The sequence below is a fragment of the Oncorhynchus mykiss genome, chromosome 19 (assembly GCF_057628025.1).
Source record: "Oncorhynchus mykiss isolate SJ-2025 chromosome 19, ASM5762802v1, whole genome shotgun sequence".
Taxonomy (NCBI): Eukaryota; Metazoa; Chordata; class Actinopteri; order Salmoniformes; family Salmonidae; genus Oncorhynchus; species Oncorhynchus mykiss.
In genome coordinates, this window is record NC_143040.1 from 75,788,918 (window position 1) to 75,804,378 (window position 15,461).

At 48.3% G+C, this 15,461-nt stretch overlaps 1 protein-coding gene across 2 annotated transcripts in view; it reads right to left on the bottom strand.

Moving 5' to 3' along the window:
• Positions 1-15,461, bottom strand: part of slc4a11 (solute carrier family 4 member 11) — a 150,177-nt gene that overhangs the window by 33,903 nt on the left and 100,813 nt on the right. For both annotated transcript variants that reach the window (XM_090211755.1, XM_090211754.1), the window contains exon 13: positions 10,652-10,758. In XM_090211755.1, the coding sequence (XP_090067881.1) occupies positions 10,652-10,758 (107 nt within the window). The remainder of the gene's footprint in view (positions 1-10,651; positions 10,759-15,461) is intronic.

The following is a 15,461-nucleotide window of genomic DNA, read 5'->3' on the forward strand; positions in this document are numbered from 1 at the left end:
TAGGGTTGAGGACTAGGTTTGAAGACTAGGGTTGAGGATGAGTGTTGAGGACGAGGGTTGAAGACTAGGGTTGAGGACTAGGGTTGAAGACTAGGGTTGAAGACTAGGGCTGAGGACTAGGTTTGAGGACTAGGGTTGAGAATTAGGGTTGAGGACTAGGAAGTGGGAATAGGGTTGAAGACTTGGGTTGTGGACTAGGTAGGGGGACTAGGCTTGAAGACTAGGGTTGAGGACTAGGAAGGGGGACTATTGTTGAAAACTAATGTTGAGGATTAGGGTTGAGGACTAGAATTGAGGACTAGGGTTGAAGACTAGGGTTGAGGACTAGGGTTGAAGACTAGGGTTGAAGACTAGGGTTGAAAACTAGGATTGAAGACTAGGGTTGAGGACTAGGGTTGAGGACTAGGGTTGAGGACTAGGGTTGAGGATGAGTGTTGAGGACGAGGGTCGAGGACGAGGGTTGAGGACTAGGGTTGAAGACTAGGGTTGAGGACTAGAGTTGAGGACTAGAGTTGAGGACTAGGAATGAAGACTAGGATTGAAGACTAGGGTTGAGGATGAGTGTTGAGGACTAGGGTTGAGGATGAGTGTTGAGGACTAGTCTTGAAGACTAGGGTTGAGGGCTAGGAAGGGGGACTAGTGTTGAAAACTAGGGTTGAGGATTAGGGTTGAGGACTAGGGTTGAGGACTAGGGTTGAGGACTAGGGTTGAGGACTAGGGTTGAGGACTAGGGTTGAAGACTAGGGTTGTAGACTAGGGTTGAAGACTAGGGTTAAAGACTAGGGTTAAGGACTAGGGTTGAGGACTAGGGTTGAGGACTAGGGTTGAGGATGAGTGTTGAGGACGAGGGTCGAGGACGAGGGTTGAGGACTAGGGTTGAAGACTAGGGTTGAGGACTAGAGTTGAGGACTAGAGTTGAGGACTAGGAATGAAGACTAGGGTTGAAGACTAGGGTTGAGGATGAGTGTTGAGGACTAGGGTTGAGGACGAGGGTTGAGGACGAGGGTTGAGGACGAGGGTTGAAGACTAGTGTTGAGGACGAGGCTTGAAGACTACGGTTGAGGACTAGATTTGAAGACTAGGGTTGAAGTTTAGGGTTGAAAACTAGGTTTGAGGACTAGGGTTGAAGACTATGCTTGAAGACTAGGCTTGAAGACTACAGTTGAAGACTAGGGTTGAGGACTAGGGTTGAAGACTAGGGTTGAAGACTAGGGTTGAGGACTAGGGTTGAAGACTAGGGTTGAAGACTAGGGTTGAGGACTAGGTTTGAAGACTAGGGTTGAGGATGAGTGTTGAGGACGAGGGTTGAAGACTAGGGTTGAGGACTAGGGTTGAGGACTAGGGTTGAGAATTAGGGTTGAGGACTAGGAAGTGGGAATAGGGTTGAAGACTAGGGTTGTGGACTAGGTAGGGGGACTAGGCTTGAAGACTAGGGTTGAGGACTAGGAAGGGGGACTATTGTTGAAAACTAATGTTGAGGATTAGGGTTGAGGACTAGAATTGAGGACTAGGGTTGAAGACTAGGGTTGAAGACTAGGGTTGAAGACTAGGGTTGAAGACTAGGGTTAAAGACTAGGGTTAAAGACTAGGATTGAAGACTAGGGTTGAGGATGAGTGTTGAGGACTAGGGTTGAGGACTAGGGTTGAGGACTAGGGTTGAGGACTAGGGTTGAAGACTAGGGTTGAAGACTAGGGTTGAAGACTAGCGTTGAAGACTAGGGTTGAAGACTAGGGTTGAAGACTAGGGTTGAGGACTAGGGTTGAGGACTAGGGTTGAAGACTAGGGTTGAAGACTAGGGTTGAAGACTAGGGTTGAGGATGAGTGTTGAGGACGAGGCTTGAAGACTAGGGTTGAGGACTAGGTTTGAAGACTAGGGTTGAAGTTTAGGGTTGAAAACTAGGTTTGAGGACTAGGGTTGAAGACTATGCTTGAAGACTAGGCTTGAAGACTACAGTTGAAGACTAGGGTTGAGGACTAGGGTTGAAGACTAGGGTTGAAGACTAGGGTTGAGGACTAGGGTTGAAGACTAGGGTTGAAGACTAGGGTTGAGGACTAGGTTTGAAGACTAGGGTTGAGGATGAGTGTTGAGGACGAGGGTTGAAGACTAGGGTTGAGGACTAGGGTTGAAGACTAGGGTTGAAGACTAGGGCTGAGGACTAGGTTTGAGGACTAGGGTTGAGAATTAGGGTTGAGGACTAGGAAGTGGGAATAGGGTTGAAGACTAGGGTTGTGGACTAGGTAGGGGGACTAGGCTTGAAGACTAGGGTTGAGGACTAGGAAGGGGGACTATTGTTGAAAACTAATGTTGAGGATTAGGGTTGAGGACTAGAATTGAGGACTAGGATGGAAGACTAGGGTTTAGGATTACGGTTGAGGACTAGGAAGGGGGACTAGGGTTGAGGATTAGGGTTGAGAACTAGGGTTGAAGTTTAGTGTTGAAGACTAGGGTTGAGGATTAGGGTTGAGGACTAGGAAGGGGGACTAGGGTTGAGGACTATGATTGAGGACTAGGGTTGAAGTTTAGGGTTGAAGACTAGGTTTGAGGACTAGGGTTAAGACTAGGGTTGAGGACTAGGGTTGAAGACTAGGGTTGAAGACTAGGGTTGAGGACTAGGGTTGAGGACTAGGATTGAGGACTAGGGTTGAAGACTAGGGTTGAGGACTAGGGTTGAAGACTAGGGTTGAAGACTAGGGTTGAGGACTAGGGTTGAGGACTAGGGTTGAGGACTAGGGTTGAGGACTAGGGTTGAGGATGAGTGTTGAGGACGAGGGTCGAGGACGAGGGTTGAGGACTATGGTTGAAGACTCGGGTTGAGGACTAGAGTTGAGGACTAGAGTTGAGGACTAGGAATGAAGACTAGGGTTGAAGACTAGGGTTGAGGATGAGTGTTGAGGACTAGGGTTGAGGATGAGTGTTGAGGACTAGTCTTGAAGACTAGGGTTGAGGGCTAGGAAGGGGGACTAGTGTTGAAAACTAGGGTTGAGGATTAGGGTTGAGGACTAGGGTTGAGGACTAGGGTTGAAGACTAGGGTTGAGGACTAGGGTTGAGGACTAGGGTTGAAGACTAGGGTTGAAGACTAGGGTTGAAGACTAGGGTTGAAGACTAGGGTTGAAGACTAGGGTTGAAGACTAGGGTTAAGGACTAGGGTTGAGGACTAGGGTTGAGGACTAGGGTTGAGGATGAGTGTTGAGGATGAGGGTCGAGGACGAGGGTTGAGGACTAGAGTTGAAGACTAGGGTTGAGGACTAGAGTTGAGGATGAGTGTTGAGGACTAGGGTTGAGGATGAGTGTTGAGGACTAGTCTTGAAGACTAGGGTTGAGGGCTAGGAAGGGGGACTAGTGTTGAAAACTAGGGTTGAGGATTAGGGTTGAGGACTAGGGTTGAGGACTAGGGTTGAAGACTAGGGTTGAGGACTAGGGTTGAGGACTAGGGTTGAAGACTAGGGTTGAAGACTAGGGTTGAAGACTAGGGTTGAAGACTAGGGTTGAAGACTAGGGTTAAGGACTAGGGTTGAGGACTAGGGTTGAGGACTAGGGTTGAGGATGAGTGTTGAGGATGAGGGTCGAGGACGAGGGTTGAGGACTAGAGTTGAAGACTAGGGTTGAGGACTAGAGTTGAGGACTAGAGTTGAGGACTAGGAATGAAGACTAGGGTTGAAGACTAGGGTTGAGGATGAGTGTTGAGGACTAGGGTTGAGGACGAGGGTTGAGGACGAGGGTTGAGGACGAGGGTTGAAGACTAGTGTTGAGGACGAGGCTTGAAGACTAGGGTTGAGGACTAGGTTTGAAGACTAGGTTTGAAGTTTAGGGTTGAAAACTAGGTTTGAGGACTAGGGTTGAAGACTATGCTTGAAGACTAGGCTTGAAGACTACAGTTGAAGACTAGGGTTGAGGACTAGGGTTGAAGACTAGGGTTGAAGACTAGGGTTGAGGACTAGGGTTGAAGACTAGGGTTGAAGACTAGGGTTGAGGACTAGGTTTGAAGACTAGGGTTGAGGATGAGTGTTGAGGACGAGGGTTGAAGACTAGGGTTGAAGACTAGGGCTGAGGACTAGGTTTGAGGACTAGGGTTGAGAATTAGGGTTGAGGACTAGGAAGTGGGAATAGGGTTGAAGACTAGGGTTGTGGACTAGGTAGGGGGACTAGGCTTGAAGACTAGGGTTGAGGACTAGGAAGGGGGACTATTGTTGAAAACTAATGTTGAGGATTAGGGTTGAGGACTAGAATTGAGGACTAGGATGGAAGACTAGGGTTGAGGATTACGGTTGAGGACTAGGAAGGGGGACTAGGGTTGAGGATTAGGGTTGAGAACTAGGGTTGAAGTTTAGTGTTGAAGACTAGGGTTGAGGATTAGGGTTGAGGACTAGGAAGGGGGACTAGGGTTGAGGACTATGATTGAGGACTAGGGTTGAAGTTTAGGGTTGAAGACTAGGTTTGAGGACTAGGGTTAAGACTAGGGTTGAGGACTAGGGTTGAAGACTAGGGTTGAAGACTAGGGTTGAAGACTAGGGTTGAGGACTAGGCTTGAGGACTAGGCTTGAGGACTAGAGTTGAAGTCTAGGGTTGAGGATGAGTGCTGAGGATGAGTGTTGAGGATGAGTTTGAGGATGAGGGTTGAGGACTAGGAATGAAGACTAGGGTTGAGGACTAGGGTTGAGGACTAGAGTTGAGGACTAGAGTTGAGGACTAGTGTTGAAGACTAGGGTTGAAGACTAGGGTTGAAGACTAGGGTTGAGGATGACTGTTGAGGACTAGGGTTGAGGACGAGGGTTGAGGACGAGGGTTGAGGACGAGGGTTGAGGACGAGGATAGGGGATGATGGTTGAAGACTAGGGTTGAGGATTAGGGTTAAGGACTAGGAAGGGGGACTAGGGTTGAAGACTAGGGTTGAGGACTAGGGTTGAAGACTAGGGTTGAGGACTAGGGTTGAAGACTAGGGTTGAAGACTAGGGTTGAAGACTAGGGTTGAGGACTAGGGTTGAGGACTAGGGTTGAGGACTAGGGTTGAGGATGAGTGTTGAGGATGAGGGTCGAGGACGAGGGTTGAGGACTAGGGTTGAAGAGTAGGGTTGAGGACTAGAGTTGAGGACTAGAGTTGAGGACTAGGAATGAAGACTAGGCTTGAAGACTAGAGTTGAGGATGAGTATTGAGGACTAGGGTTGAGGATGAGTGTTGAGGACTAGTCTTGAAGACTAGGGTTGAGGGCTAGGAAGGGGGACTAGTGTTCAAAACTAGGGTTGAGGATTAGGGTTGAGGACTAGGGTTGAGGACTAGGGTTGAAGACTAGGGTTGAAGACTAGGGTTGAAGACTAGGGTTGAAGACTAGGGTTGAAGACTAGGGTTGAAGACTAGGTTTGAAGACTAGGATTGAGGATGAGTGTTGAGGACGAGGGTTGAAGACTAGGGTTGAGGACTAGGGTTGAAGACTAGGGTTGAAGACTAGGGCTGAGGACTAGGTTTGAGGACTAGGGTTGAAAATTAGGGTTGAGGACTAGGAAGTGGGAATAGGGTTGAAGACTAGGGTTGTGGACTAGGTAGGGGGACTAGGCTTGAAGACTAGGGTTGAGGACTAGGAAGGGGGACTATTGTTGAAAACTAAGGTTGAGGATTAGGGTTGAGGACTAGAATTGAGGACTAGGATGGAAGACTAGGGTTGAGGATTACGGTTGAGGACTAGGAAGGGGGACTAGAATTGAGGATTAGGGTTGAGAACTAGGGTTGAAGTTTAGTGTTGAAGACTAGGGTTGAGGATTAGGGTTGAGGACTAGGAAGGGGGACTAGGGTTGAGGACTATGATTGAGGACTAGGGTTGAAGTTTAGGGTTGAAGACTAGGTTTGAGGACTAGGGTTAAGACTAGGGTTGAGGACTAGGGTTGAAGACTAGGGTTGAAGACTAGGGTTGAAGACTAGGGTTGAGGACTAGGCTTGAGGACTAGGCTTGAGGACTAGAGTTGAAGTCTAGGGTTGAGGATGAGTGCTGAGGATGAGTGTTGAGGATGAGTTTGAGGATGAGGGTTGAGGACTAGGAATGAAGACTAGGGTTGAGGACTAGGGTTGAGGACTAGAGTTGAGGACTAGAGTTGAGGACTAGAGTTGAGGACTAGTGTTGAAGACTAGGGTTGAAGACTAGGGTTGAGGATGACTGTTGAGGACTAGGGTTGAGGACGAGGGTTGAGGACGAGGGTTGAGGACGAGGATAGGGGATGATGGTTGAAGACTAGGGTTGAGGATTAGGGTTAAGGACTAGGAAGGGGGACTAGGGTTGAAGACTAGGGTTGAGGACTAGGAAAGAAGACTAGGGTTGAGGACTAGGGTTGAGGACTAGGTTTGAGGACTAGGGTTGAGGATGAGTGTTGAGGACGAGGGTCGAGGACGAGGGTTGAGGACTAGGGTTGAAGACTAGGATTGAGGACTAGAGTTGAAGTCTAGGGTTGAGGATGAGTGCTGAGGATGAGTGTTGAGGATGAGTTTGAGGATGAGGGTTGAGGACTAGGAATGAAGACTAGGATTGAGGACTAGGGTTGAGGACTAGAGTTGAGGACTAGAGTTGAGGACTAGAGTTGAGGACTAGTGTTGAAGACTAGGGTTGAAGACTAGGGTTGAGGATGACTGTTGAGGACTAGGGTTGAGGACGAGGGTTGAGGACGAGGGTTGAGGACGAGGGTTGAGGACGAGGATAGGGGATGATGGTTGAAGACTAGGGTTGAGGATTAGGGTTAAGGACTAGGAAGGGGGACTAGGGTTGAAGACTAGGGTTGAGGACTAGGCTTGAGGACTAGGGTTGAAGACTAGGGTTGAGGACTAGGGTTGAAGACTAGGTTTGAAGACTAGGGTTGAGGACTAGGGTTGAGGACTAGGGTTGAGGACTAGGGTTGAGGATGAGTGTTGAGGATGAGGGTCGAGGACGAGGGTTGAGGACTAGGGTTGAAGACTAGGGTTGAGGACTAGAGTTGAGGACTAGAGTTGAGGACTAGGAATGAAGACTAGGCTTGAAGACTAGGGTTGAGGATGAGTATTGAGGACTAGGGTTGAGGATGAGTGTTGAGGACTAGTCTTGAAGACTAGGGTTGAGGGCTAGGAAGGGGGACTAGTGTTGAAAACTAGGGTTGAGGATTAAGGTTGAGGACTAGGGTTGAGGACTAGGGTTGAGGACTAGGGTTGAAGACTAGGGTTGAAGACTAGGGTTGAAGACTAGGGTTGAAGACTAGGGTTGAAGACTAGGGTTGAGGACTAGGGTTGAAGACTAGGGTTGAAGACTAGGGTTGAAGACTAGGTTTGAAGACTAGGGTTGAGGATGAGTGTTGAGGACGAGGGTTGAAGACTAGGGTTGAGGACTAGAGTTGCGGACTAGGTTTGAAGCCTAGGGTTGAATACTAGGGTTGAGGACTAGGGTTGAGGACTAGAGTTGAGGACTAGGGTTGAAGACTAGGGTTGAAGACTAGGGTTGAGGACTAGTGTTGAAGACTAGGATTGAAGACTAGGGTTGAAGACAAGATTTGAAGACTAGGATTGAGGATGAGTGTTGAAGACTAGGGTTGAGGACGAGGGTTGAGGACGAGGGTTGAGGACGAAGGTTGAAGACTAGGGTTGAGGACTAGGGTTGAAGACTAGGGTTGAAGACTAGGGTTGAGGACTAGGTTTGAAGACTAGGGTTGAGGATGAGTGTTGAGGACGAGGGTTGAAGACTAGGGTTGAGGACTAGAGTTGCGGACTAGGTTTGAAGCCTAGGGTTGAATACTAGGGTTGAGGACAAGGGTTGAGGACTAGAGTTGAGGACTAGGGTTGAAGACTAGGATTGAAGACTAGGGTTGAGGACTAGTGTTGAAGACTAGGGTTGAAGACTAGGGTTGAAGCCTAGGGTTGAAGACTAGGGTTGAGGACAAGGGTTGAGGACTAGGGTTGAAGACTAGGGTTGAAGACTAGGGTTGAAGACTAGGGTTGAGGATGAGTGTTGAGGACGAGGCTTGAAGACTAGGGTTGAGGACTAGGTTTGAAGACTAGGGTTGAAGTTCAGGGTTGAAAACTAGGTTTGAGGACTAGGGTTGAAGACTAGGGTTGAAGACTAGGGTTGAGGACTAGGGTTGAAGACTAGGGTTGAAGACTAGGGTTGAGGACTAGGTTTGAAGACTAGGGTTGAGGATGAGTGTTGAGGTCGAGGTTTGAAGACTAGGGTTGAGGACTAGGGTTGAAGACTAGGGTTGAAGACTAGGGCTGAGGACTAGGTTTGAGGACTAGGGTTGAGAATTAGGGTTGAGGACTAGGAAGTGGGAATAGGGTTGAAGACTAGGGTTGTGGACTAGGTAGGGGGACTAGGCTTGAAGACTAGGGTTGAGGACTAGGAAGGGGGACTATTGTTGAAAACTAAGGTTGAGGATTAGGGTTGAGGACTAGAATTGAGGACTAGGATGGAAGACTAGGGTTGAGGATTACCGTTGAGGACTAGGAAGGGGGACTAGGGTTGAGGATTAGGGTTGAGAACTAGGGTTGAAGTTTAGTGTTGAAGACTAGGGTTGAGGATTAGGGTTGAGGACTAGGAAGGGGGACTAGGGTTGAGGACTATGATTGAGGACTAGGGTTGAAGTTTGGGGTTGAAGACTAGGTTTGAGGACTAGGGTTAAGACTAGGGTTGAGGACTAGGGTTGAAGACTAGGGTTGAAGATTAGGGTTGAAGACTAGGGTTGAGGACTAGGCTTGATGACTAGGCTTGAGGACTAGAGTTGAAGTCTAGGGTTGAGGATGAGTGCTGAGGATGAGTGTTGAGGATGAGTTTGAGGATGAGGGTTGAGGACTAGGAATGAAGACTAGGATTGAGGACTAGGGTTGAGGACTAGAGTTGAGGACTAGAGTTGAGGACTAGAGTTGAGGACTAGTGTTGAAGACTAGGGTTGAAGACTAGGGTTGAGGATGACTGTTGAGGACTAGGGTTGAGGACGAGGGTTGAGGACGAGGGTTGAGGACGAGGATAGGGGATGATGGTTGAAGACTAGGGTTGAAGACTAGGGTTGAAGACTAGGGTTGAAGACTAGGGTTGAGGACTAGGGTTGAGGACTAGGGTTGAGGACGAGGGTCGAGGACGAGGGTTGAGGACTAGGGTTGAAGACTAGGGTTGAGGACTAGAGTTGAGGACTAGAGTTGAGGACTAGGAATGAAGACTAGGATTGAAGACTAGGGTTGAGGATGAGTGTTGAGGACTAGGGTTGAGGATGAGTGTTGAGGACTAGTCTTGAAGACTAGGGTTGAGGGCTAGGAAGGGGGACTAGTGTTGAAAACTAGGGTTGAGGATTAGGGTTGAGGACTAGGGTTGAGGACTAGGGTTGAAGACTAGGGTTGAGGACTAGGGTTGAGGACTAGGGTTGAAGACTAGGGTTGAAGACTAGGGTTGAAGACTAGGGTTGAAGACTAGGGTTGAGGACTAGGGTTGAGGACTAGGGTTGAAGACTAGGGTTGAGGACTAGGGTTGAGGACTAGGGTTGAAGACTAGGGTTGAAGACTAGGGTTGAAGACTAGGGTTGAAGACTAGGGTTGTGGACTAGGGTTGAAGACTAGGGTTGAAGACTAGGGTTGAAGACTAGGGTTGAAGACTAGCGTTGAGGACTAGGGTTGAGAACTAGGATTGAAACTAGGGTTGAGGATGAGTGTTGAGGATGAGGGTTGAGGACGAGGCTTGAAGACTAGGGTTGAGGACTAGAGTAGAGGACTAGAGTTGAGGACTAGGGATGAAGACTAGGGTTGAGGATGAGTGTTGAGGACTAGGGTTGAGGATGAGTGTTGAGGACTAGGTTTGAAGAATAGGGTTGAGGACTAGGAAGGGGGACTAGTGTTGAAAACTAGGGTTGAGGATTAGGGTTGAGGACTAGGGTTGAGGACTAGGGTGGAAGACTAGGGTTGAGGATGAGTGTTGAGGACAAATTTTGAGGACGAGGGTTGAGGATGAGGGTTGAGGACAAGGGTTGAGGAAGAGTGTTGAGGACGAGGATTGGGATGAGGGTTGAAGACTAGGGTTGAGGACTAGGGTTGAGGACTAGAGTTGAGGACTAGGTTTAAAGACTAGGGTTGAAGACTAGGGTTGAGGATGAGTATTGAGGACGAGGTTTGAGGAAGAGGGTTGAGGACTAGGGTTGAAGACTGGGGTTGAGGATGAGTTTTCAGGATGAGTGTGAGGTCGAGGGTTGAGGACTAGGATTGAAGACCAGGGTTGTGGATGAGTGTTGAGGACGAGGGTTGAGGACTAGAGTTGTTTGTGTTTGAGTGCAGAAAGTAAGAAACAGAGGAGAGTATATCAGGTGGACAGGGAGAAGGAGTCAGGTACTGAAGAGGGTACAGAGGGTAAAAGGACGGAAGGACAGGAGGAGAAGCTTGATGTCGTTGAACAGGTAGGATCCCAATGAAGAAGAAGGAGAGGAGAGTTGTCGAGAAAGAAGAGGAGAGGGTACTGAAGTATAGATGGAGTGGAGGAGAGGGGTACTAAAGGATGGAAGGAGAGGAGGATAGGGTACTGAGAGGGGAGAAGGAGAAAAGAGTAGGGGTGCTGAAGGAGAGGAGGAGAGGGGTGCTGATGCTTGATGTCATTGAACAGGTGGGATCCAATGAAGAAGAAGGAGACAGAAGAGGAGGAGTAGAGAAGGAGGAGAGGAGGGAGGTACTGACGCTCGATGTCGTTGAACAGGTAGGATCCGATGAAGGAGAATGTCAAAACCGAGATAGGCAGGGCACAGTCTGACAAAACCTCTCTCACCCTGGCATGGAGGAATGGACTGGAGGGAGAGAGGAGAGGGAGGGTGAGGGAGAGAGGAGAGGGAGAGAGCAGAGGGGGAGGGGATAGAGGGAGGAAGAGAGAGGGAGGAAGTGAGGAGACAGAGAGAGGTTGATTGGATTAATCAAAACAATTAGACTATGTATGCCAAAGCTTATTGAAAAGAGGCTGGACTGACAGAGGCATTCATGGCAGCTAGCAGACACGGTGGCCCTCAGGGCAGGTATCAGACACAGAGGCCCTCAGGGCAGCTGGATACAGGGTACCTCAGAGCAGGGAGCAGACAGAGGCCCTCACAGCAGCTTCAGACACAGGGGCCCTCAGAGCAGGGAGCAGACATAGAGGCCCTCAGGGCAGCTTCAGACACAGGGGCCCTCAGAGCAGGGAGCAGACATAGAGGCCCTCAGGGCAGCGAGCAGAGGCCCTCAGGGCAGCGAGCAGACACAAGGGCCCTCAGAGCAGGGAGCAGACAGAGGCCCTCAGGGCAGCTGCAGACAGGGACCCTCAGGGCAGGGAGCAGACACAGAGGCGCTCAGGCCAGGGAGCAGACATAGAGGCCCTCAGGGCAGGGAGCAGACACAGAGGCCCTCAGGGCAGGGAGCAGACACAGAGGCCCTCGGAGCAGGGAGAAGACATAGAGGCCCTCAGGGCAGGCAGCAGACACAGAGGCCCTCAGGGCAGGGAGCAGACACAGAGGCCCTCAGGGCAGCTAGCAGACACAGAGGCCCTCCCTTAGGGCAGGGAGCAGACACAGAGGCCCTCCCTCAGGGCAGGGAGCAGACACAGAGGCCCTCAGGGCAGCTAGCAGACACAGAGGCCCTCAGGGTCTAAAGGTGTACACTACATAGGGAATAGGGTGCCATAGAGCCCTGGTCTAAAATTGTACACTACATAGGGAATAGGGTGCCATAGAGCCCTGGTCTAAAGTAGTGCACTACATAGGGAATAGGGTGTCACTTGGGATGCACACAAGGCCCTGCAATAGGTCAATAGGAACCGCATGGAGAGACCACACCTCTAATGTGCACTATACAGTGCAGTCAGAACCTTTCACTTACTCCACATTTTGTTACTTTACTCATCAATCTACACACAATATCACACAATGACAAAGCAAAACAGGTAGAATTTCTTTTGCAAATGTATTAAAAATAAAAAACGGAAATATCACATTTACACAAGTATTCAGACCCTTTACTCAGTGCTTTGTTGAAGAACCTTCAGCAGCATTTACAGCCTTGAGTTTTCTATGACGCTACAAGTTTGCCACACCTGTATTTGGGGAGTTTCTCACATTCTTCTGTTCTCAAGCTCTGTCAGGTTGGATGGGGAGCATCGCTGTACAGCTATGGTCAGGTCTCTCCAGAGATGATCGATCGGGTTCAAGTTCGGGCTCTGGCTGGGCCACTCAAGGACATTCAGAGACTTGTCCCAAAGTCACTCCTGCATTGACTTGGCTGTGTGCTTAAGGTTGTTCTCCTGTTGGTAGGTGGACCTTCGCCCCAGTCTGAGGTCCTGAGTGATCTGGAGCAGGTTTTCATCAAGGATCTCACTGTGCTTTTCTCCGTTCATCTTTCCTTCAATCCTGACTAGTCTCCCAGTCCCTGCCACTGAAAAACATCCCCACAGGTGCCAGGTTTCCACCAGACGTGCGCTTGGCATTCAGGCCAAAGAGTTCAATCTTGGTTTCATCAGACCAGAGAATCTTGTTTCTCATGGTCAGAGTCCTTTAGGTGCCTTTTGGCAAACTCCAAGCGGGCTGTCGTGCCTTTTACTGAGGAGTCGCTTCCGTCTGGCCACTCTACAATAAAGGCCTGATTGGTGGAGTGCTGCAGAGATGGTTGTCCTTCTCTGGAGCTCTGTCAGAGTGGCCATCGGGTTCTTGGTCACCTCCCTGACCAAGGCCCTTCTCCCCCAATTGCTCAGTTTAGCCGGAAGGCCAGCTCTAGGAAGAGTCTTGGTGGTTCCAAACGTCTTATATTTAAGAATGATTGAGGCCACTGTTTTCTTGGGGACCTTCAATGCTTCAATGCTTCGACCTCATGGCTTGCTTTTTGCTCTGACATGCACTCTCAACTTTGGACCTTATATAGACAGGTGTGTGCCTTTCCAAATCATGTCCAAACAATAGAATTTACCACAGGTGGACTCCAATCAAGTTGTAGAAACATCTAAAGGATGATCACGATGCACCTGAGCTCAATTTTGAGTCTCATATCAAAGGGTCTGAATACTTACGTACATCGACGGGACCACAGTGGAGAAGGTGGAAAGCTTCAAGTTCCTTGGCGTGCACATCACTGACGATCTGAAATGGTCCACTGCGCCTCTTAAATCTCAGGAGGCTGAAGAAATTTGCTTGTCATCTAAAACCCTCACAAACTTTAACAGGGAGAGCATCGTGTCTGGCTGTATCCCCACCTGGTACGGCAACTGCTCCACCCGCAACCTCAGGGCTCTCCAGAGGGTAGTGAGGTCTGCACAACACATCACTGGGGTCAAACTACCTGCCCTCCAGGACACCTACACCACCCGATGTCACAGGAAGGCCAACAAGATCATCAAGGACGATAACCACTCGAGCCACTGCCTGTTTACCCCACTACCATCCAGAAGGTGAGGTTAGTTCATTTCCATCAAAGCTGGGACTGAGAGACTGAAAACCGCTTCTATCTCAAGGCCATCAGACTGTTAAATATCACTAGCCGTCTTCATATGTATATACTGTATTCTATTCTACTGTATCTTAGTCAATACCACTCCGACATTGCTCAATCTAATATTTATATATTTTTTAATTCCATTATTTTACTTATAGATTTGTTTACTGTTCTGAATTGTTAGATACTACTGCACTGTTGGAGCTGGGAACACAAGCATTTCGCTCCACCCGCAAAAACATCTGCTAAATATGTGTATGTGACCAATAGAATTAGATTTGATTTGAATTCAACTTCAACTGCACTGCCTTCGTGAGTCCTGTTTATAGTGCGCACCGGATGGACATGGTACAGACACATACCACAGTCTTAGCTAGGCTACCAAAATGTTTCAGTCTGGCTTGAGTTTGTAAAGCTTGACAATGAATAACCAAAAAAACTAAACCAACAAAACACAGCATAGCAGAAACACGTAGGACTATTACAGCCACATTTGAGCAGTAGCCTCGGTTGGCAACTCAACTACAATACATTTGGAGTGTACCATTCAGCAACGTTGCAGTGCAAAATAAGGAAAAACATGTTTTAAGTTGAAATGTTACAACAACCTACAGCATAGCAGCAAAGGCTGGATAAATCTTATTGATCGCTTTTGTTTTAATATGTTAAAACGCCATATACAGCACCCTGTGTACATGCTGTAATGAAACAGGCAGGGAGCATCGACCAATCTAGCCCGAAGTCCAGCGCGTTATCGACTGTGCCCTTAAAGCATGCTCAAGCGGCAGAGTCGATTTCCGAGCTTATAAACCCAGTGTAATGGCTGTCTTGGGAAGAAGGTGAGGACCAATGCGCAGCGTGGTACGTGTTCATCTTTTTAATAAAGTAAACTGAACACTGAATAACAAAACAACAACGAAAACAACCGAAACAGTTCTGTCTGGTGTAGACACACAAAGACAGAAAACAACCACCCACAAAACACAATAGAAAACAGGCTCCCTAAATATGGTTTTCAATCAGGTACAATGATTGACAGCTGCCTCTGATTGAGAACCATACAAGGCCAAACACAGAAATAGCAAATCATAGAAAAACTAACATAGACAACCCACCCAACTCACGCTCTGACCATACTAAAACAAAAGATAAAACAAAGGAACTAAGGTCAGAACGTGACACCAAGGGTCGCTACAATACTGTAGGTGGAGATTAGCTAACTATTCTGAACTTGAACGAATGTTATCCACAATTAGTGTATATTTTAGTTGTCAATCAAATTTATTTGGAATTGATCAAATGGGGGGGCAGGCAGGCAGTTCCCATTAAGTTGTCAAAACGTGAGTTGGGACAAGCATGCATTGGTAGAGGGAGTTCTTCTGTCTCTCTGTTTAAACTGGTAGAGGGGGTTCTACTGTCTCTCTGTTTAAACTGGTAGAGGGGGTTCTACTGTCTCTCTGTTTAAACTGGTAGAGGGGGTTCTACTGTCTCTCTGTTTAAACTGGTAGAGGGGGTTCTACTGTCTCTCTGTTTAAACTGGTAGAGGGGGTTCTACTGTCTCTCTGTTTAAACTGGTAGAGGGGGTTCTACTGTCTCTCTGTTTAAACTAGTAGAGGGGTTTCTACTGTCTCTCTGTTTAAACTGGTAGAGTGGGTTCTTCTGTACCTCTATTTAAACTGGTAGAGGGGGTTCTACTGTCTCTCTGTTTAAACTGGTAGAGGGGGTTCTAGTGTCTCTCTGTTTAAACTGGTAGAGGGGGTTCTACTGTCTCTCTGTTTAAACTGGTAGAGGGGGTTCGACTGTACCTCTGTTTAAACTGGTAGAGGGGGTTCTACTGTACCTCTGTTTAAACTGGTAGAGGGGGTTCTACTGTACCTCTGTTTAAACTGGTAGAGGGGGTTCTACTGTATCTCTGTTTAAACTGGTAGAGGGGTTCTACTGTACCTCTGTTTAAAATTGTAGAGGGGGTTCTACTGTCTTTCTGTTTAAACTGGTAGAGGGGGTTCTACTGTACCTCTGTTTAAACTGGTAGAGGGGGTTCTAC